The sequence below is a fragment of the Nesoenas mayeri genome (genome assembly GCF_963082525.1).
Source record: "Nesoenas mayeri genome assembly, chromosome: 5".
Lineage (NCBI taxonomy): Eukaryota > Metazoa > Chordata > Aves > Columbiformes > Columbidae > Nesoenas > Nesoenas mayeri.
Window position 1 is genome coordinate 5904843 of NC_137548.1, and position 23092 is coordinate 5927934.

At 50.6% G+C, this 23092-nt stretch overlaps 3 protein-coding genes across 5 annotated transcripts in view; 1 reads left to right on the forward strand and 2 right to left on the reverse strand.

Annotated features, from left to right (window-relative positions):
- Positions 1-841, forward strand: part of DAAM1 (dishevelled associated activator of morphogenesis 1) — a gene marked incomplete at its 3' end in the record, with an annotated part of 56409 nt that extends 55568 nt beyond the window's left edge. For both annotated transcript variants that reach the window (XM_080345187.1, XM_080345188.1), the window contains 2 exons: positions 23-193; positions 632-841. In XM_080345187.1, coding sequence (XP_080201313.1) covers positions 23-193; positions 632-841 — 381 coding nt within the window. The remainder of the gene's footprint in view (positions 1-22; positions 194-631) is intronic.
- A 13678-nt stretch (positions 842-14519) lies between these two features.
- Positions 14520-15791, reverse strand: GPR135 (G protein-coupled receptor 135; the record flags this gene model as incomplete). The annotated part of the gene is made up of 1 exon (XM_080344602.1): positions 14520-15791. One exon carries the CDS (start codon positions 15789-15791, stop codon positions 14520-14522), a length of 1272 nt encoding a protein of 423 aa, XP_080200728.1.
- Positions 15792-18199: 2408 nt separating this feature from the next.
- Positions 18200-23068, reverse strand: L3HYPDH (trans-L-3-hydroxyproline dehydratase; the record flags this gene model as incomplete). Of its 2 annotated transcripts, none has more annotated exons than XM_080345716.1 (5): positions 18200-18321; positions 20146-20287; positions 21165-21287; positions 21609-21778; positions 22513-23068. In XM_080345716.1, 5 exons carry the CDS (start codon positions 23066-23068, stop codon positions 18200-18202), a joined length of 1113 nt encoding a protein of 370 aa, XP_080201842.1. The 2 variants fall into 2 exon arrangements, with proteins under 2 accessions (XP_080201842.1, XP_080201843.1); XM_080345717.1 differs by having other exon boundaries at positions 18200-18325; positions 20150-20287; positions 22513-22708.
- Positions 23069-23092: the final 24 nt, after the last annotated feature.

Consider the following 23092-nt stretch of genomic DNA (forward strand, 5'->3'; position numbering starts at 1 on the left):
ACCCCTGTCTTTTCTCTCCCAGTTTGCCAAGGCTGTGAAGCACTTTGGAGAAGACACGGACAAAATGCAGCCCGATGAGTTCTTTGGCATTTTTGACCAGTTCCTTCAAGCTGTGACCGAGGCCAAGCAGGAGAACGAGAACATGAGGAGGAGGAAGGAGGAGGAGGAGCGCCGGGCACGCATGGAGGCACAGGTGAGTGGGCAGCGGCAAGTCCAACAGCAACCCTGAGACACCCAGGGGTGGCAACCATGCCATGCTGTCCTTGGCCGTAGTGGCACAGGGAGCACTGAAGGCTGGGCAGGGAGCTTCTGCACACTTAGACCCACCTGCATTTCACTGTTTATTGCTTAATTAACTAATGACCTTGGGTTGGTGAGATCTTGTTAAAGCATGCAGCAGAGCTAGTGCAGCCTGTGAGCTGCTGTGATCCAACAGTCATTGGGCTGTGGACCTCATCCCCTGGGTTGTATCAATAACCCCAACCAGCTCTTGCGTGCTAAGCACTGGGATGGGAAACTGCTCTTCTTTCGTGGATTTGTGGTTCACCACATGCACATTGGGCACCCCCAAAATTGCCTACACGAGAGTGAGATGTCTCCTTTCCTTTCCCCGCCGTGGTGCGGCACGCAGCTGAAGGAGCAGCGGGAGCGGGAGCGCAAGGCGAGGAAGGCGAAGGAGAGCGGGGAGGAAGGCGGCGAGTTTGACGACCTCGTCTCGGCGCTGCGCTCAGGCGAAGTCTTCGACAAGGACCTCTCCAAGCTGAAGCGCAACCGCAAGCGCATCACCAACCAGCTGGCCGACAGCAGCCGCGAGAGGCCCGTCACCAAACTCAACTTCTGAAAAACGAACAGCAACAAAAACTGGCGAAAAGAAAAAATAAAAAAGAACACGTGTCGGTCTTTTTGAAGTGGCTAGGGTTTTGGTTTCTTTTAATTCCCATTATACTGCCTTGCCATTCAAAGCGAAACAGTGGCACGCTCTTTCTCCCCACGGGCAAGTGTGTGTGTATATATACTGTGTATATAGTCGGGTCGGGGGTGCGGATGGATGTGCAGCCCACCTTGACGGGTTCCAGCACCGCCTCCTCCCCTCCCATCGCCTCTGAAAAGTAGTTCTCCCCATGCACAAGCACAATTCCGCATCCGCGGAGCAACAGAGGACACAACCCCGAGATGCCAGCGGTCCCCGTGGTCCCCTAAGGCGATGGGAAGATGCTCCCCACCGCTCTCCTGCTGGGACCCCTCTGGGCCATTTGTGGGGGACGCCTTGCGCACAAGCCAAGCGGTTTAAAGAGGAAAAGAAAGAAACAAAGTTGACTGAACTTAATCTGGTTTGGGGTTTTGTTTGGGTTTTGTCGTGATTATTCGAAGAACTCACACGTCTGTGCTTTCACGCTGGTTCCTGAGCTCGGCGCCGCAGGCGCTCCCGGTGATGCTCTTCCCTGGGAAACGCTTCTTTTTCCTCTAACCGCCACCTCGCTAAAGGAAAAGAATTACCCCAAAGTGCTTATCGCTCTAACGCCACACAGATGTATTTATACTTTTATAAGGTTTTTCTGGCCCAAGATGGTGGGAAAGGTCAGTTCTCAGAGGAGACGAAGAGCATAAACTTTTGTGTTGTAATTTTTATTCTTGTTTTCTGTTCAATGGGACAAACTGTATCCTCTGTAAAGGTGGGTCAGGACAAAGGGGCTGGTGTAAAACCTGCCGGCTTTCACCCACCTTCTTTTCCTTTTCCTTTACAAGACACACAGAAGCAGCAATGCCAAGAAGCTTTGTGTCTTAGGTCCTTTTTTGACTTGTCTGCTGTTCATTGTCATTGCAAATTTGTAAGCAGAACTACCTGTCAAACGTCAGTCCAAAAAAAAAGACAAAAAAAAAAATGATAAAAATAATTCAGAGCTCTCAGGGAGTAATAATTTAAAGGTTTAGAAAATTAAGAATTGGAGAATAAAAAATAACAACCGTTAACATATTAACATTTCTATTCTTAAATTATGCTAAGTATATAGAGGACTGTTACTTTTTACTTTTATTTATTTGTGGTGTGTTTTTTAAGACAAACAAAACAAAACCTTTTGATACCACCAATACTTTTGTGATCCTTTTTATTTTTTTTTTGCTTGTTTGTTTGTTCTTTTTCCTGTGGAGAGATGAGTTTGTCCCTGTTGCACTAGATATTAACACTATTTGAAATAAGGTTGGTTGTTTTTTTTCTTCTTTTGTCAGATAATCGGTATTACCGGTGGGGTATGGGGTGTCAGTTAACTATATGTACTGTATAGCAAAAGTGCTGTTTAAACTGATTTGTATAAAAAGAATATGGTTCTAAGCACCTGAAGGCCACGGGGTCTGCGTGCTGAGTGAAAGCTGTGAAAACCTCTCTAACCAGAGTTGTCAAGAGCTGTGGTTTTAGCATTTTGTTCTTTTCTTGCAACTTTTGACGCACTGTAGATTTTAAAAAAAAAAAAGGAAAAAAAAAAGGCAAAAAAAAAGACTTTCTGAGTAGCATTTAAAGCAGTAATAAATAAAGCAGATAAGCGCAAAAAAAATGTCCAGCACCTCATATCCAAGCAGCTGCAAAACCTGTAGATTATGTTCAAAGGTGGAGTTAAGCACTTTGCTTTAAGAAGGAGGAGGAAGTAAAGACAAAAGGTAATGACAATACTATTCCTTAACTAAAGTGCCTCTATTTATATTTTTTATTTATGGCTGAAAAAAAAAATGGAGCTGATGATAACAATTAAGGGAATGGACGTTGAGGGGGGGAATTTAAAATATTTTAAAAAAAGAGTAAAAAAAAAAAAGGCTAAAAAAAAAAGTCTGGCTTCTGATGGTTTAAGGAATGGTTGGTCACACGTGTTTAATTCCAAAGGCGGTGGGAGTTGGAAAGGGCGATCGCCTCCCGGGGTCCCTGGGTGGGGGCTCAGCCGCCAGCTCCCACCCCAGCTCCTGCCTCCGCCACCCCAGTGCCACATCAGGACCTTTCCTGACCGATTTCCCCTCGCCCTTCCTAACCTGTTTAGTTGTTTAATTATTGTTGTTTTACAACAGCCTCGTTACGGGGCTGGGTTTGCCATTTCTTTATTTTATTTCCAAAAAAAAAGAAAAAAAAGAAAAAATATTATATCTCTATAAATAAATACAAAGGCTGTGTGCAGGTAATTCCATGTGCCATTGTTGAAAACTACTTTTAGATTGGTGCTGGTGTAAGTAGCCACTCTTTTCTCTTGGGTGTGTATTTTAAAGATGATTTTTTTTTTAATAATGCCAAAAAGAAAAAAAAATCCATAATAATTTGTAAATTGAAGTATATGTCTCGGACCTTATTAGCTTCGTAGTGACCAAGGTAGTCTGTTAGGTGCAAGGATGTTAGTAGTCTTAGCTAGCAGGAAATGCTGTGTAATGTTATGAGACTGTACATTTTCTAAGATGGCAATATGCAATAAAGAAAAAGATTTTGGTGAGTGTACATGGCAGAGTCACCAGTTATTTTTCAAACTAGGAGCGTTTTCCCAGGGTCACTGGTGGGGGAAAAAAAAAAGAATAAAAGGATATTTGGGGTCTGAGCCAGCTGTTGCAGTTTGGGTGTGTTTGCAGTTCTTGCTGGCCTTGGGTGATCCCACCGCTTTCCATGGTGCTGGGTTTTAGCTGGTCAGGGGTTTTTTCCACCCTTCTGGCTCACAGCATCCTCGTGAGCTCTGGAACACCCTCCAGAGAGTGACACAATTCATTTCTTCCAGCTTCGTTGCTGGCAATGCTGGTTCCCACCATGATGACCAACCAGCCTTCCTCTGAGCACTGGGGCAGCTGATGGTTTTGCATCATGGGATCAGGTCATCTTGCTTTCTCCAGCTGACGGAGCTGAGCCAGCTGGTCTGGCCAACACAGAATCATAGAACAGTTTGGGTTGGAAAGAACCTTCAAAGCTCATCCAGTGCCACCCCTGCCATGAGCAGGGACATCTTCACCAGCTCAGGTTGCTCAGAGCCCCGTCCAGCCTGGCCTGGGATGTCTCCAGGGATGGTTCATCCACCACCTCTCTGGCCAACCTGGGCCAGGCTCTCACCACCCTCAGGGGCAACAATTTCTTCCTCATGTCCATCCTGAATCTCCCCTCCTTTAGTTTAAAACCATCACCCCTTGTCCTATTGCAAGAGGCCCTGCTAAAAAGTCTGTCCCCATCTTTCTTATCGGCCGCTTTTAAGTACTGAAAGGCCACAATAAGGTTTCCTGGAGCTTTCTCCAGGCTGAACAACCCCAATACTCTCAGCCTGTCCTCATAGGAGAGGTGTTCCACCCCTAGTAAGCCTATCTAGACACACCAGAGATGTTCTGTTGGCAGTAGCCCAAATCCCTCTTGACCTATTCATGCTCACCCACCAGACCACACTATTGCCTTTCTTGCACACCTTCCCATCTGGGCTTGGTGTCATTTTTCTTCTTTCTCCAATGTTCTTTGCATTAAGTGACCTTTGCAGCACCCAGCACTGCCAGATCCTGCTGTCTGTACCAACAGGAGTGCCTGCATCATGCTCAGACCCAAATGATCAGCCCTTTTGATCAGGGCTTTCCCCAGTATAACCAGTAAGTCAGCACCGAGCCAGCACAGATGGGGTGTCCAACACATCCCTGTGAAAGTTGCGTGAGCTGTGGAGCAAAAGGACCTGAGCAAAAGGGGAACAGCTTAATTTGCTCTTCACAACTCCCTGTGTCCCCAGCACGGGGTGCATCCCTAAACGCGTGTGAACAAGCCAGCCAAGCCCTACAGCCCACAGAGGACCTGAAATTCTGGTTGATGGCAGATTGCAGGTTTCCTGGCCTACACCAGTGACACAGGATGGTTACCAGAAAGGGGACAGCATGGTGGTGGCAGATGTGAGCAAGGCCAGGGCAAAACTTTTAATTCAACTGAGATATTTAAGGGAAGAAAAAAAACCCCAAAACACTAAACCCTAGTAACATGCAAGCTTAACAACCCACAAACCCTTCCTCAGGGCTGCAATAGCAGCATATCTATGTCTGGGGAACATAAATTTGAGATACAAGCCTTGTTATCCCAGAGGAAATGGGGTTGGAGTGGTCACTGTGCTGGACCGTGTGAAGCCATGTCACCAGGAGCTCATGTCTATCAGTGCCCTGACTGGCTGGGTTTTCACCTGACAAAGGGCTTCTGTGCCCCAAATCCCGGCCGCTTCCTCCAGTTAAAGCCATGAGGAGGGTGTGCCCAGACCTGCTGGTGCCAAGGGAGCTGCTGGGCATGACGCTCCCAGAGGAATTGCCCCACGGGCCACCCGGGTTGGTGGCACCAAACCTGCTGAGCCAGCCTTGGCTTTGCTCCGCTCCTGCCCAGCAGCTTTCCCCATTGCCAAAGGCTGGGCTGACTGGGAATCCTGACGGAGCGAGGAGTGTCAGGTTTCCTCTCCCATGCTCAACCTGTCATCCTGGGCATGGAAAAGATGAATCAAGAGGTTGGGGTGGTGACCTGGTGCAGACAAGGCATCGCATGCAAAACTCAGCTCACCAAGCTCACCAAGCAGGGCAGACACGGCTCAATGGGTGTCCCAGCCCCAGAGGCAGCACTGCCGCTTTGGTGACAAAGGCAAGGGTGGCAGGGTGCTGGGTGGGCAGGAGCTTGCTGGATTTCACGTCCAAAAATATTTATTTACTCCCAAGAGAGGGTACAATGAGGCTGATGGATCTGTCAGGCTTTGACGTCCCTCCTGGAGACACTTGGGAAAGCGGCAGCAAAGCAGGGACATTGCCAGTCCTGTTCCCACCCGTGTTGTGGCTGGACATGGCTCTGTCCCCAGTGCCAGTGTCTATGTCACAGCTCAAGCAAATGTTCTAGGGTAAAACTGCACTTTGCGAACGTCACGATCTCACACAGCCGGATCACCAGATGTGTGGCTTTTGTGCAGGGCTGGCACTGCTGGAGCATCCCAGGAACAGGCTCATCCCTCAATGCAAAGATCAGTGTAGCAATAAAACCCCAGGAAAGCACTTGGACATTTCTGTACCAGCCTGTGCTGTGGGGTCAACATGCCTTTCAAAATGTGCTTCTTGGGGCAGAGGGGAGAGGCCAAGCTGACAGGAAGACTGCGGGGTGCAGGAGGGAGGCTGTGACCCAGCACCATCCCCATCCTTGTCCCCTCTCCTGCAGACATCTCTTCTGTGATCCCTCCCTGGAATTGCTCAGGGTCCTGCAATAAGTGTGCATGAAAAGGTAATTTCTCCACTCGAATCAGAGGTGCTCTAACCTGAAACCTCTGAGGATTTTAAATGTTTTAGTCTTAAACCAGGCTTGATGCGTGTGTATAGGTGAGCCAGGGAGCAAAGTGGGAGCTTGTGCTGCTGGGCCCCAGCAAAAGCCTCAGGAAAGGCAGCACCACCATCTGCTGACACTTTCGGGACTTGACAGTTTTAGTGCTGTCCTCTGTCAGATCTCTACTATGTTCTGAAAAACTCAGTGTTCTCTGGCTGCAGAACAGTCAAAATGATGAATTATTTATGTTGTCCCCAATGTGGTTGAGGAGAGATAATTTTAATTCTATCCATCATAATTGACCCTGTCAAATAGCCAAAGTTCACGACATGTGGCTTCATTGTGGCTTTCTTCACTGCCTGAGCTCCAGGTTGATGCTCTGTCTGTGTATGTGCAGGCAACAGAAATGCATGTCTGTGTAAGAGAACTCAAAGAGAATTGTAAGAGAACTGTAAGAGAGAACTTCCACAGGTCCTGTCAACTTAGCTCTGTTGCTTTTGAAGTCATGGAGTGCCCCACTCCACTACACTCCCTCCCGGGACTTGTCTCAACACTGGGGTCTGTGTTGAGAGCCTGGTTTGCGCAGGCTCCCGTTGCTAAAACTCAGCTTTCCCTGCACTCTCTTGTTACGTTGAATGAACTTGATGTCAAGGTGGAGTCTCCCGGGGCAGCTCTGTGAAGATAAGTCATTGAATTTTTTACACTGAGTGTGGCAAAACACCGGCCCAGGTTGGCCAGAGAGGTGGTGGATGAACCATCCCTGGAGACGTCCCAGGCCAGGCTGGACGGGGCTCTGAGCAACCTGAGCTGGTGAAGATGTCCCTGCTCATGGCAGGGGTGGCACTGGATGAGCTTTGAAGGTCCCTTCCAACCGAAACTATTCTATGATTCTGTGATTCCATGAACTGTCATTTTTCCATTAACTTCTTTACCAGCGCATCATCTCTTTGGCTTTTCAGGACACTGATTAGGCAAAGCCTGGCTGGGATTGTGCCCACAAGTCTCCCCAGGCTTTGGGCTGAGGGGAACCAGGAGCTTCTCCATCTGCTCAAATTTGCACTTGTGTATGCTCACAGGGCTTTACTTTGCCACGCTCTGTGCAGAGCATCCCCTGGGCCAAAGGAAAGGTGAGGACACCCCAGCTTTGTGCTTTGCTCAGCTCCCAACCTCTGCCCGAGACCCTTTAAAGTGTGAGATCAGAGTGTGAAGCGCTCAGGCAAGACCTAGTTTCTGCAGCAAATCTTTCCATTTTAATAGCAAGGGGCAACTACCGTTTGAGTTATATTTTCTGGAAAGAATCCACAATTCAGATGTTGTATTCAAAACCTGACGTGACCTCAGGGACAGAATATTACCAAATGTTCTGTAAAATGCACCAGACTGAGCACAGCAGCCACAGGCGCAGGTCAGGGAGAAGCACAATTGCCGCGGCACATCAGCTTTCACTGGAGAAAGAAATGACCTGGTTACTCAGAGCATTTTTTTTTCCCTGATGCTGAATTAGTTCAGAGTATGGTGCTGGACTGGGTGAGTAAATTCCATTTGCATGGTTGTGAGGGAAAAAAAACAACGTTTTTGAGCTCATGAATCTCTTCGGATGTTCCCTCGTTTATTAGTTTCTGAGCTGACTATTTATGGAAGAGATAAAGTTGAAAATAATTTATAAAGGCAAGGATAATAAATGCATAAAATTAAGGAGCTCAAGTATTTGGAAACTGCTCCCCAATCAGTTTCGTGGGCTTCTGCCAGTGCTTGCCTTTTTGAAACAAGCTGAACCTGGAGGAGCTCAGTGCCAGCGAGACAAGAAACAGCACAAATAACAAAGGGTTCCTCTCAGAGTGAGTTTTATTCCTCTGCTGATTCATCGCTGGAGCCAGCTCATCTTTCCTGACCACCCCAGAAGCCTGTGGGCACGTCGGTGTGCTGCATTACCCAGGACAAACAGCCCCAGCAAGGCTCCAGGGCTCAATTGCTGCAAGTACCAGCACAACAACCCTTCCGGCTGGGGTGGGAAGAGGAGCACAATGATCCCCGCAGAAAACACACGGATTGTTCTTCAATCCTGGCTGTTACAGCTTGTGCTAGAAGAGCCTGGGTTTAAGGCTCAGCCAAAACCCCACCCCTGAGCAAGAACCGGTGTGTGGAGCTGAGCACAGAGCGGCGATGCCCGCAGTGATGGGGACAGGAGCAGGGCAGGGCTGTGCAGGCACACCAGCCTGGCCTGGGACCCGCTTGGCGCAGTGCTACCCTCTCCCTGGGCAAAAAATGCTGGAGGGTGTCACCACCTGCCTTTCTTCTGGTTGAGGAGGGGTCTTTGTGAGTGAATCGGTGCTGGATCTGTGCCGGTATTCCTTTCACCTTTGAGTCCCACTTGCTAAGTCTCCCCTGGCTTCAGTCACAACTCCCTGGGGTCTTCTTGGCTGAGCAGATCATCCATCACTCTCCAGACAGACTAATGTAGGCCCTGGTGCCGTGCCCTGGGGTTTGTGCTGCTTTCACTTTGATTTCCCCAGTGACTCATACATTTTACACCACCGAGAAGGATTTACAGTCTGTCTCTCCATGCCACTTTTCCTCCTGCTTCTCACAGTGGTGATTTCCTAGGAAAAAATACCTAGAAAAGCAAAGCTGTACCCCAAGCACTTCAGCTGGGGTGAATATAGATGCTTAAAGACTCAAGCAGTGTGATGCCAGCAGCACGACAGTAGCAACCCCTTTGCTCCTTTGCAAATTGAGAACAGCAAGAGGGCTGGCCATGGTACGGGTAGTGCCTCATTCTCCCCACATCCAGCCCCACCGAAGCCCCTGGGACTCATCCCACTGGTCCTGGGAAGCTCACGGCTTATGACAGCAAAACATGGGGTCAGCCAAGCCTGAATCCCATCGCGGGTTACTCCTCCTGCAGGATTTGGGATCATTTTATTCTTCTGGCGCTTGTGCCTCTGTAATGCTTTGCAAGCAGATCTAAAGACTCACCCACTTACTAATAGTCAAAGTCACCATACAAAAATACAAATGCAGCTAGAGGGAAGAGGCAGCTCTGACACTGAACTAAGCACCCTGCCAGCATCAGGATTGCTCTCATCAGGCATCTGGACTGCAGGTTTACAGCTCTGCAGAGTGTGCAGCACAGGTATTAGCCGTTGTCGCATAAAATGACACTTTTCTGATGTGCTTTCCAAATTATTAATTTCAGCCTCTACAGCAACCCTTCCAAAGAACAGCATGTGTGGAGTTTAACAATGACTACTGAATCCATCTTCTAATCTAGGTTTCAGAGAGGTCCACTTAGGGTTTGCACCTTTGCTCTGAATGTTTTTATTTGGGATGCAGCAGTCCTGAGGGCAGAGTGGCTGATCTCATTAATAGAAGAAGGCTTTTCTTAGGATCATTAGCAGAAAGGCTGTGCTGGCGGCTCAGACCTCTGCTGGCATCTGCTGGATGTGCAAGCCAACGCCAGTGCTGAAAGAGAAGCAAGGATGGTGGGTCTGGTTCACCTGAGCTATTCTGGTTCTGGTGATGACTGTCAGCTATTACGGTCCATCAGGCTGTCACTTATCAACTGCTAATTGTTCATACTTCCTAAGTTATGCACAAAGCATTTGTTTTGAATGGAGACTTTATCCAGAGATTAGGAAGGGAGTGGAAAATCATTACAGGAATGAATCTGATGATTCAATCAATGGCAAAATTACCATTGAGTTCAGTTAGAACAGTTCCTTCTGAAATGCCTGTCATTCAACAAGACAATGTTTTCCTTCTAAGATTCAACACCTTAGTTATATCAGTGGCACTCTTAAACTGAGGGTAAGTATGCTGGAAAGTCAACAAGGGACTAAAGAGACCAATTTTTAATTTGGCTTTGACTAACATTGTCATGGGTATCCAGGGCTGAGCTGATCTTCAAATCATGTGAACTGTTCTCTCTCTTATGCCTAATATCCTGTATTGAATAACCCACGGGACTTTTTAATTGAGGTGCTAAAAAGTGTCCCGACATCCTCTGCAGAGCCCTTGTGCAAACGAGATTGCAGTTCAACTTGCATTCAGGCTCATCTCAATAGAGGAAGAAGGATAGAAGTGTTTCAGAGCCATGGCTGGAGGGTTGGACGCTCAAAGCCAGTTTTGCAGTATCTAACACCTCAGTGTCTTGCTGCCTTCTGAGCTCCTTCAGCCCAGAGCTCTCTAAGTGGGGTGACACCAGCATGGGCATGTAAGAGGTGTGGAGCTGATGCTCCTGTAGACGCTTGGCCAGGAGACACCTCCTGAAATGTTTTCATTGCTGGGAACAAGCGGCTGTGACCATGGGCAGACTTTTCAGATCCAGGGGAAAACAGGGAGGTAAACCTCAGGTCTCCTTCTCCTGGATGAACACACGGAGCTATTGTCAGGTGCAAGGACAGACTGACAATGCTGGCTCATGTGCTAGCATGGCCAAGACCTTCTCACCCACTCTGCTGAGGGGCAGCAACCTCCAGCACCACTGGGACACAGCAGCACTTCCAGCACGGGTCTGGCAGGCAGCCTGCAGCCTTCAGTGTGTTTTGTATGTGTTCACGTGTGCCTCTCTGCTGTTTGTGATTTATTTAAGACATTTCACTCTTCGGTTGTATTTTTTAAAATATACTTTTAAAAATGTGGCTATAGATCCATGTACCTGACCTGCTCAACAGCTGTGTGATATGAGAAGCATCTGAGGGAACTGGGGCTGTTTATCCTGCAGAAAAGGGAGCTGAGGGGAGACATTCTTGCTCCCTACACCTACCTGAAAGGAGGTGGTAGCATGGAGGGTGTTGGTCTCTTCTCCCAAGTAACAAATGATAGGATGAGAGGAAACGGCCTCAAGTTGTGCCAGGGGAGGTTTAGGTTGCAAATTAGGGAAAATTTCTTCCTGGAAAGGGTTGTCGGGCATTGGAACAGGCTGCCCAGGGAAGTGGTTGTCACCATCCCTGCAGATGTCTAAAAGATGTGTAGATGTGGCACTTAGGGACATAGTTTAGTGGCGGACTTGGCAGTGTGAAGTTAACGGTTGGACTCTATGATCTTAAAAGGTCTTTTCCAACCTAAATGATTCTCTGATTCTCTGATTCTATGATTATGAGGAGCAGAAGACAGGCACAGCTTTACAATATAGGCTGGCTCTCTACTGGAGCTGCAGCAGGATCTGGTCGAGTCTCCCCTTGCTACAGCCCAAGTTACCATTTAACAGAAACCTGCTAATTTGTGACAGCTCAAAGACCACAGCAGGTGCCCCTTGTTCAGCTCTTCACATACAAGACTAACACAAAGGCACCAGCCAGTGCTTGTTTAAATATGTTGAAATCTGTGTTATTCCAACTTCACTACCACCTTCCTAGAAAGCCAAGTTACTAGTTCAGTCCTGGTGCAGCTCCTGCCATGCTTTGTCATCGACCTCATTTGTGGCATCCCCACTCCTGTCCTTGCCAGAAGCAACTGCCACAAGGATGCTCAGCTGGCCTGTGCTACGCTGGTCAGGGCATTTAATCAGGAGAAAAGCAAACCAGTGTGCAATAGAGGGAATCGGTGGGGTTTTTTTGGTTGTTTAGTGCCTGAGCTGGTTAGCGAGAGTCAGTGGGGTGGTAGGGACAGAGGGGACTGGGAAGGTGGCCAGAGCTGAGCACCAAGGGGAGCAGGACCACCCTTTCCAGGGGCCTTCTGCCCTAAGATCAATGCAGCCAGAGAGAGCACCAAATGGCACATTGTGGGTCAGGAACAGCAGTGCTGGACCTTCAGCTTCCTCATTTTCTTAACACCAGAACTGTCCCTTAGTTCAACTTCTCTAAGTTTGTTCCAATTGGCAGAAAAAGCTCTTCTTGTGTGAAAAACAAACAAACAAAAACCAACAACAACAACAAAATAACCAACCAAACAAAACAACAACAATAAATGCTGCAAATCTGTGTGGTGCCAAAGACAGGAAGGTTCTAAATGATGAATTCCGATTAAAGCACAGGCTCTGCTTCAGAGCCAGAGAGGGGCCAGGCTACAAACAGTGACATCCTTTCTCCTATGGAATGGACTTCATACCACAGGAAGGATACATGCCAAATGTCATTTGTACCCCGGTCAGAGGATCGGTGTTGGGGTGCTGCTCTGCAGGCGATACATGGACTAAAATACAAGTCATCTGCCTTCGCCTGCTGCCTGTACTACACACGGCTGCTGAGCACTGAGCTCAGTTTTCCTGGCTTATGTTCTCCCGTTACAGGGCACAGGAACTTACTCTCAGGACTGTTGCTGCCACTCACAGAGAAACATCCTTTCTGGGAAGGCAGAACCCCGCAGCTTTTCTTTGCTGTCTCCTGGATTGTAGTTAAAGTTGTCCACAGATAATATGTCAATGACCAGCGTAACGTGGGCAAAAGCTCTTTAAGCTGTTGAAACACCGGAGTGCTCTGCTTGGCAAATTATCCTGCAACAAATCTCCTTATTACCACCTCGGTAAGAATTAAATCTAATCTCATCATTCACAACCACCTCCTTCACTTTACACTAGCCATACCCAGCTAAACAAGGGCAGGTACACAAGAAATTCCTGTCTGACCCTTCCAACAAGTCACTAAGTGTTCACTTGCCACCCAACAGCTTCTGTGAAAAGCCGTGGTGGTTTTGTATGGCTCCCCTCTGAAACAATATGAATACACTGCTCGGCTTGCAAAATCCAGGATCTGCAGGGCAAAATATCAGTGCCGAGAAGCAGTCAAGGGTCAAATCTCCTCATGGACTTAAGGAGCATCACAGCATAAAATATGTCTGCATTAAAATTTCACGAACAATTAGGTCTGTCTCTACTATAATCCATCTGGCAATTTTTTACGGGAGTTCCCTTCTCAAGGCTGGGCTGAGAATGATGCCAGGCAGAGACACTTTCATCTCCTGCATAAAAGACAATTTATTTCTTGTCTCACAAAGTAATGATAGTATGTTCACCTGGGTCACAAACAGCTGAAAAAGCTGGTTAAACAGTAACTTTGTATTTTTAAAGCCTGTACAAAGAAAAACACCACCTGCCTTTCACATCTAACTCTGGCAAAGATAAAGACCCAATCTTAGATTCTGATTCAAAATACTAATTTAAGGCTCTGAGCCTTTGGAGAAAAAGAGTATACTGATAAATTCAGACGAATTTATACCATGCAGTTGCACTTGCATTGTGTTATTTTCCTTTTTTTTTTTTTTCAATGGCAAACAGCTGGTTTTCAAATATTATACTCCAGATGGATTCCTGCCATCAATACAACACCTATTCTCTGCACATGCACATTTTCATATGCTTAAGAGCACACGAAGAACACATGGTATTGCTTTACCCCTCCGTTCAGATACTTCTCTTAAATGGCTCCTCTAAACACGGTTAAATTCTTAGAGATGTGAAGCACTTCGGATGAGCTCAAAAAGAAAACGTACATCTTGTGCACAAACTCAGTGACACCACAGTCTACACCCACACCCTTTTCCTCAGTCTGTGTGAAGAACTCCTATTCTCTCATTTCTCATATTCATAGTAGTTTAAGCTGACAGTACCTAAAAAAGAAACAAAAAAAAGAGACAACACTGCTGAAATTACGACAACTGAGGTTTCATCTTCCTTTCCATTCCTTCCAGTAACACACATCTTCCCTGTCACAACAATTACTCTTTTGTTATGCTTGGGAGTCTGGAAAAAACCCATCATCTTAATAGATCACTTTTTTAGCCTGTCCCACAGCATAAGACTTTTCGACTATTGGCACTTCCACATATAATGGGTTAAAGCAGCATTTTCCTGCCATGATGCAGTTTTCACAGTGTGGTGTTTTCAGAGCGTCTTCCAGCTGCCAGTGCTCAGCTTTCAATTGCTTTTTTGGCACTTAACAAACAGCTCACACAGCCAGTGGGTTTGGGCTGTGTGTGTGTGGCTGCCTCTTAGCTCCACTGTGGCACTGTCTGCAGGCCTGAAGCACTCGCTGGTTTGTTCTTGCAGTCAAGCTCTTGCACTGGCTGTGCTCAGCAGCTATTACCAGTGTGTCACCTGCTGAAAGGAAAGGGGGAAATTCCTTTCCCCATGGATCTCTCGCTGCTCACAGGCTGGGTCACCAAACCAGAGCTCACACAATGAAGAAATCACACCGCGGCTCATGCAGTCCCATGTCTCTGATAGTCTGGATGCAAAGGGCTCCAAGCACCGGGGCCCCCCATATTTCCTCACTGATGGTTCCAGGGCCCGATGCCTCCATCCTGGACACCCACCCTTTCAGACGCTGGTGTTGACAGTGTCCGCTTTGGCCTGTAAGGTGGCCTCAGAGATGGTGTCTGGCTGCCCATCCCGACAGAAGAGGACAGCGGGGTTCTTGCAGGCCCACATGGCCACCTCTCCCCCGCTTGCTGGGCTGGAGGAGGATGGGGCACTGCCTGTGGGGCCGCTGTGCCGGTTGACATAGCGCTCGCGGACGCGGTCAGCCCGGCTCCGGGGCTCCGGCCGCTGGCCTGGGGCTGAGAGGTAGGCTGCCACGTTGTTCCTAGTCCTGTAGCCGCCCTCACGGCTGCGCCGCAGCAGCATGGAGATGTTGGGGTTGCGGGCGGCGTAGATGAGCGGGTTGATGGCCCCGTTGGCCCAGGCCATCCCACTGGCCACGGCGTCCATGGTGGGTGAGAAGGGCAGGTGGCCGGCGGCAGCCGCCAGCCCCAGGATGCAGTAGGGCCCCCAGCAGCAGATGATGGAGACAATCATGATGAGGACGGTGGTGGCCGTGCGCATCTCCCCGTAGGCCCGCAGCAGGTGCCCGTAGGTGGTGAGGGGCCGCACGCGGCTCTCGGCCAGCCGCACCGCCCGGCAGATGTTGTAGTGGCAGAAGCACATGAGGGCGAAGGGCAGGAGGTAGCAGAGCACGATGAGCGCCGCGCCATAGGGCGGCCCCAGGCGCGAGGAGCCCCAAGGCAGCACGTAGACGCAGCGGTACGCCCCCGGCCGGGCTTCCCGCTGCCCCTCGCCCGCCAGCCCGTACCAAGGTCCGGCCAGGGCCAGGGCGGCCAGCCAGACGGCAGCCAGGAGCTGGGCGGCGCGGCGGCGGCCCATCTTGTGTCGGGGCTGGCGGACGATGGCGCAGTAGCGGTCGAAGGAGAGCAGGGCCATGGTGAGCGTGGCGGCGATGCCCAGCCCGGCGTGCAGGGCGGCGCTGGCCAGGCAGAGCCGCTGCCCGAAGAGCCAGGCGCCGGGCGGGCGGCTGAGCAGGCTGAGGAAGGCCAGGGGCAGGCAGAGCAGGGCGCCCAGCAGCTCCGACAGCGACAGCGACAGCACGAAGGCGTTGGTGACCGTGCGGAGCTGCCGGTGCCGGGCGATCACCAGCACCACCGCCCCGTTGCCCAGCGCAGAGAGGGCGAAGATGAGCAGCAGCGCCAGCGCCTGCGAGGCCAGCGCCGCCACCGACCACCCCGCCGCAGCGCCCGCCGCCGCCCCGCCGCTCTCATTGCCGCCGCGGGACAGGTTCCCCGGCACGGCCGCCGCCGGCTCCATGCGCAGCCTCATGCCCGGCCCGGGCCGCGGCTGCAGAGGCGCCCCCGCCCGCCCCGCCCGCCCCGCCAGCCGCTGACGTCTCCTGGCCGCCGTTGCCCGGGGAACCGGCCCGGCCCGGGGGGGGAGCGGCGCCCACACAGAACAGCGGCGGGGCAGGGAGAGCCCGGGAGTCACCCGGGCTGGCGCCGGGACCCCTCACGCCACAGCGGTGCCAGACTCATCCCGGAGCCGGGGAGCGGTCCCCACAGCCCCCCTGCCCCCACAGCCTTGTACCCCCCTGGTGAGAAGCCGCTAAATTAATGTACACTGTGATTAAATTACAGAAGACATACCCATCATTAACCAATTGACATGAAATAAATGCTTTTTGATCACCTGCAAAACGAGGGGGTATTTTTCACGTTTTAGATCCTTCTGCACGACAAGAGGGAGACAGAAGATTGAGTATTACACTGGTTAGAAGCAGAGTGCTTAGTTTATATTTAGCTAATAATTAATGGATGTATTGCAGGTAGGAAACTAAACAATTATAATTAGCATCATCAATTATCTCTTAGTAGAGATACATTGTATGTTAAAAATTTCTAAAAATTGTAATTAATGAATAAAAGCAACGCAAGAGTGTCCAGTGGTTGGAGCACTTATGGAGGATGATCCCCAGAGCCCCCCAGTGTCAATAAAATAAAGAATGCTGCTTGACAGTATAACTGACTCTGCTGTTAAGCTTATTTCTTCGTTTCACCACCATGAAGGGACAGGGGGTCCCGCTCCCACCAGACACTCCGTCAGAGGTCAGGACCACCCCCACACTGTCAGGGCTGGGGTCTCACAAGCTGAAGGGTCAGGCCAGGGACCCCAAACAGGCAGCAGGACTCTGTCCCCCTGCTCCCAGCCATGCTGGAACTGTGGGCTCCTACGTTAACATTTTCTTAGGGGTGGGTATGGTGAATAGAGGATGATGAGATCAAATTAATGGCCCAAGAGCTTCTGACCTTTCTGTGCTGGGCTTCGACATCCACTGCTGCAGCTCCTTCCCAGGAGTCGGGCTGGGGTGGCTGATCACAAGGGAGACGCCCAGAAGGTTAAAACACACGGAGTTCGCTCGTGTAACTGCAGAGGATGTGTCTATCACCTCCTGCTCCCCTAGACCAGAGGCTGTATGGGATTTATCCAGGGGTTACAGGAAAGCTGGGAACAAGAGCCCCAAACATCAGCCTAGAAAACCTTCATCAGCAACGCGGTTGCCCCCAGAACATGGGGACTTTTACTTCTTCCTGTTCCAAAGTTATAATGTTCAATTTGCCAGAAGAAATTCCTCTCAGGCTTTTCCATGCCAACCTTTCCCACGCTTTCCAGTGTAACTCTCTCCCTTCTGCTGCATGAGCCACTGGGAGATGATCATTTTCACGTCTCATTTTGACAAGGCACACTCCCACAAGTGTCTTCAATAAATGAATGTGATTTTGTCCAGAGACACAGTGGAAATTACAGGCCCCAAGTGGTTTGAAGCTCCGCTTCTGCCACTGTAAAGCCAGCCTACAGCCCAGGGCTCCGTTTGGTTTTTCCACCAGCAACCCTCCCTTGACGGACTCTGGTAATGCACGTTGACTGCACTTTGATGCGCAAGCTGTCCCTGGACTGAGGCAAAATTATCAGCAAATAATTAGCAATCAAAGGTCATAACGGCTCAGACCTTCGAGAACAGCTGCTCCTGTTGAAAGTCAACCCTGGGCTATTTGCAGCCAGTGGTCTGAGATACACAAGGGAAGATGTTTAGGGGAGCATCGTGGTGTGGACAGGACTATATGGTAGAAGCTCTGAGCAAACACCTGCATCCAGCACCCCCCGGGACACAGGAGGCTCTGGCAGGGATAAAATGAGTGCAGTGAGGAAGGGAATGTCTGGACAGGACTGAGCAAAGAATGACAAAGAGCAGCACGACCAGCTGAGCAGAAGGCATCGAGCAAGGGCAGGAAATCCAAACCAACAGCTGCGAAACACTCGCCAGAGTCCTGGAAATGAGCTCTGGGAGTGAAAACAAGAGGAGAAACGCAGTGTTTTCAGCTGGCGTTTAATAGGAATCTGGCTTTGGAATTAGTAATTTGCAGATGTAGAGAAGGCACATAAATTTGAAGAGAGCTCTCCATTTTCTGTGAAAAATCATTTTAAAAAAGAAGAAAAATATTATGGCTTCTCAGAGCAGCCCATATACGCTAATCACGTTGTACCCAATATGCTAATCACAACAGAGGAACACAGCCTGTTATCTTCAAACACGGCAGATGCTGTCACACCACCAAAGCTTGTTCCTGTTGCTCTGGCATATTGTGATGAGCCGTACGGAGAAGCAGAACAGAAATAAGTGGGCAGAAGAAGTGCAGCACTATTAGTGAGACTTTGCTACTGCCCAGTGGCTCTGGTCACTTGAAGAAGAAGCCATGTTTGAGCGGGTCCTCCTCTTCGATAGTGAAGGTGGCTGTACCGGTGTAAAAGGCTTCTCCCGAGACTTCGACAACAACAGCGTTGTAGTCCCCAAACTTGGCTTCCTGCAGAGGGATCAGGATCAAGACAGAGGCAATGGGAGGTTCTCTGCTCTCCTAATCCCACAAAATGTCAGTGCTACCTGTCACTTAGGCAGGGACATCCCAAAGTGTGCAGCAGTCCTTCTGCCACCACACCTGCACAGCCTCTCACAGAATCATACAATCATTGTGGTTGGAAGAGACCCTCAAGATCACCGAGTCCAACCATAACCTAACTCTAGCACTAAACCCTGTCCCTAAGAACCCTGTCTATGCCACTGCCCCCACTCTGAGCTCGCCACAGCATGCGTTTGCTTCAAAGGAGGATGACAAGCTGGTGGCTGCTTGCAAGCCCAAGAGCTCCCTGGGGCATGTCCAAACCTTCACAGCCACGTGCTGCCAGATCCCATAGCTGAGCCTGGAAACCTGGGTGCACAGATCCAGATTCTACATCTCCAAACGAAGAGCTCAGCTTTTGAGCAAGGAAGAGGGGACTAAACCAGGAATCCACCCTTAGCTGCCACTGAGATTGGACGAGACTGCTTCATCTACATCAGCAATTCTTTCTCACCCCATTCCTTTCCTGATGGCTGAGACAGGATTTGCAGAGAGGCCACACAACAGAACAAGGTCTCACTGTTACTTGTTTCTCTAATAAAAAGAATTTTGAAGTGTGAAGCTTGAGGGAAGGCAAGACCCCCATGCACCTCCCTCCTTCCACACACCCTTCCTCAGACACAGAAAGGCTTTTCTGCCTCTCCACTGAGCCAAGGTGTGGCAGGATGAAACCCCCCTCTCTCCCCCTCCCTCCTTCAGTATGGAAGGAGTAGGCACATCTCCCTATCTCTGCTACTTGAGGCCAACAGCTTCTTTTGTTTGGCCCCAGAGCACCCTGGCCAGGGCCATTAGGAGAAGGGAGTGCCGAGGCGCCACTGAGCCGCTGGGCACCTGCGGCCAGTGTGGGGGATGTTTGGAGGCTCCAGGGGCACCCACAGCCAGTGTGGGGGTGCAGAGAAGCTTCTAGAATGCCTACAGTCAGATCTGATCAGCCAATATAAAAAACGGGACTCTTGTCGAGATTCTGCCCATTGTCGCGGGTCTCTCGGAGCATGAGCGAGATGCTGCCGCTGAGAGCCGCCCCAGGATGGAGACTCCGCTTGCTGTGCCGCCACAGGTGTGAGTAAAACTTCTCATAGGATTGTGAGTATATTTATACTTTCCGTGCACATATGCACATGTAACTTTCCGTGCTCAATACGAGCACGCGTATAAATTATTTCCTTGCACAATCGCGAATGTATTTTCCTCCCGTGCTTCCACATATGCACGTGTAATATTCCGTGCACATTTGCACGTGTATTAACCCTCGCAGGATTGCGAGTGTATTATAAATTTACCCTCGCAGAATTGCGAGTGTACACTTTCCGTACTCACTACGAGGACGTGTATCTCTTTAAAAATAATCCCACATTGTGTTTAGGCAAGTGTGTACTTCTCCAGGACCCAGGGACGGCTCCAGCAGTTTTGGGTGAAGCCATGTGCATGCACTCTGTGGACCGCCTGTTGTATTAGTTGCTGCCCCTTAATAATTTTCCTCAACTGATATCCGAACCTGTATTTAAGTCACTTTTGGAGTGCTAAAACCCTGTGTCTCACCGGTTTAATAAAAGTTGTTTTGGACCCTGTTGTCCCTTAAACTAACCTGGGGGTGCCTCCGTGACACAAGGCCACTTCCACACACCCTTCCTCAGACACAGAAAGGCTTTTCTGCTTCTCCACTGAGCCAAGGCCACAGCACTTTTCCAGCAGACCTCAAGACAGGGGGAAAACCCAGCACAAGCCACTTGCCTTCACCGCCTTCCCAGTGAACAAGGACCCGGTGGTGCTGCTCCGAAAGGTCCTGGTCTGATTCAGCTGGATGAGACCCTTATGGTACTGCAAGGCGATGCGACCAGTCACTCCTGAACCTGTCGGACTTCGGTCAACCTACATTCATAAGAGAAGATGAACCAGCTCTAGGGTTTTCACAGAAAACAACGTTGCTCCTCTCAGTTCTCTCTGCCACGTTTATACAGAACTTGGAGGAAACCCCTCTAGATCAGGGTTTTATGCGGAATCTAGACACATAACAAAGGAGAAGACAAAATAAGCAGGTTTGGTGTACTTTTGCACTGTGATCAGCTTTGGCAAACTTGTAGGGATGAGTGATCTAATAAATATCGGGGCTACTTGGGGAGCACTTTAGAGTTTCCCAGCATCACAGCAAAAGGACTGAGACAGGCAAAGGCCCTTCCCCATTCTCACACATCAAGGTAGGATCAGCTCTCCTTACACTACTTGAGAGAGCTGCTGGCCAGCCTGGTTTACAGAGCACTGGCCAGCTTCCCAGGCAGTCTGTTCAATGCTCCCCATTCCTGGGAAGTTCAACCAAAACTTCACCTGCTATTTGTGTGATATGTTATCCACTGCAGACAAGGACAGAAGTTCACACCCCTTCTTTTCTCTCCTGCTCTGCTGATCCCCAGCAGCTGCTCCCCAAATTAGGACTTTGAGGACATGCACTATGTTGGGGTCACACTTCAGCCCCTGAGCTCCTGGGAAATTCCCAGCTATGGGGCATGGGTATGAACATTTTTAAAATGCCACCATCTAAGATGTGCAGAAGTATTTCTGTCACTAGGAGCCAAAACAGCATGTGTTAAGTGATACTCAGCTCTTCAGAGACATCACTGCAGCAGAAGCAACAATCACTGCTGCCCAAAACTAGAAGAAACAGAACTGCCCCTCAACTACGCAGCGGATGTAAGAAGGGAAAAGGAAAAAGCTGGTGCCTTGTGTGTCTGAGAAGAGCGCTTTTCTGTACCTGTTCATCTGCAAACACGCAGATGTTGGTGGTGGGCTCCTCACTAAAGGCATCTTTCCCATCTGTCAGGATGGTGCCGTAGAGGAAAGCCAGGTCTTCGCTTTCAGGGTGATGAAGCTTGAACTGGGGAAAAAACAGACAGGTTCACCAACACGCGCAGCGGTTGGGCAGTCTGCAGTACGTGCAGCACAGCTTCCTCGGGTGACCAGAGGAAGGGGACACGGCCACAGTGCTGGATTCCCACCTCTGCTTCTCCAGCAACAGAGACAGCAGCAGCAGGAAAGCAAACTCCTTCTCATGCCCTTGTGAGGCTGGAGGAGGACTCTGGAATTCAACATGTGGCTGGAAGGATGGGACCCCCTCCCATCCTGAGCATCTCGGAGGAATAAAGGGCCTTGGTCTGGTGCAAGGAAGATGCTGAGGTATCGCAGCGTGCTGCCATACCTGTTTCTTCACTGCTTCCGTCACCGCGCTCGCTGCGTTGACAAGGTCTCTGGTCTTGGAAGAGCAGACATCGAGGCCCAGCTGCTTGGCATTGAGAAAGGCGTAGAATGTGCCACCGTAGCCAATGTCGACCACCACCTTCCCGTGACCAGGGACGTCGATAGCCAAGTCTGGGCAGAGAAAGGGAGAGTGGTGATGAGGGGGAACCATGCTGAGTGGTGGGCTCTCACACAGAGCCAAGGAACCCAGCCAAGCACAAGGGGAGTGGCGGACACATGATGACTTAAGTGGTCAGATGCCAGAAAGTGGCATGTGGGACCTTACGCTATCCCTGATGGCCTCTGAGGAGCACCAGAACTGGGGAGGGATTTGCCAGATATCCCTCAGCTGGGCCACCATAGAATCATTTTGGCTGGAAGAGACCCTCAAGATCATCAAGTTCAGACATAACCTAACTCTGGCACTAAACCGTGTCCCTAAGAACCCCCCTCCAGGGATGGTGACTCCCACCACTTCCCCAGGCAGCCTGTTCTAATGCTTCACAAGCCTTTCCATGAAGAATTTTTTCCTGATATCCAATCTGAACCTTCCCTGGTGTAACTTGAGGCCATTTCCTCTCCTCTTATCACTTGTTACTTGGGAGAAGAGACCAACACCCTTCATGCTCCAGCCTCCTTTCAGGTAGTTGTAGACAGCGATAAGGTCTCCCCTCAGCCTCCTGTTCTCCAGGGTGAACAGCCCCAGCTCCCTCAACCGCTCCACATCACACTTGTGCTCCAGACCCCTCAGCAGCTCCGTTGCCCTTCTCTGAACTCCCTCTAGTACCTCTACATCTTTCCTATAGTGAGGCACCCAAAACTGAACACACCAAACCCCACCCCAGCGCGGTGGCCCCAGTCCCCACCGGTGGCGGCGGCGAAGGCGGGCACACTGTGGAAGCGGACCGGGTTGCCACTGCGGCAACCATCCCAGGGCACAAAGGCGGTGACAGGCCCGCAGGGGCAGCGCAGCTGGACGGCAGTTTCGGGGGTGCTGGGCGCCGCCACCAGCCCGTAGTCGAGGGCGAAGCGGCCGAGGGCCAGCACGGCGTGGCCGCACATGGTGCTGTAGCCGGCGCCGTGCAGGAATATAGCTGCCAGGTGGGCGCCGGCGGCGGCCGCCCCGCCCCGCACCACCACCGCCCCGTACATGTCGGCGTGGCCCCGCGGTTCGTGCACCAGCGCCCGCCGCACGTGGTCTTGCGTGGCTGCCACCTCCCGCCGCAGCGACAGCAGCGACAGCCCCCGCGCCGCCACCGCCTCCTCTGCCGCCTCCAGCCGCGGGACGATGCGCAGCGGCTCGCCGCCCGTGTGCATTTCCACCGTCTGCAGCACCAGCCCCGAGGGAGAGTGCGGCGGCAGCCGCCGTCCCGCACGGTCACGGTCACTGTCGCCGACACCACCGCCTCCCGCCGCCGCCATCGCCCGCGTCCCGGGACACGCCCC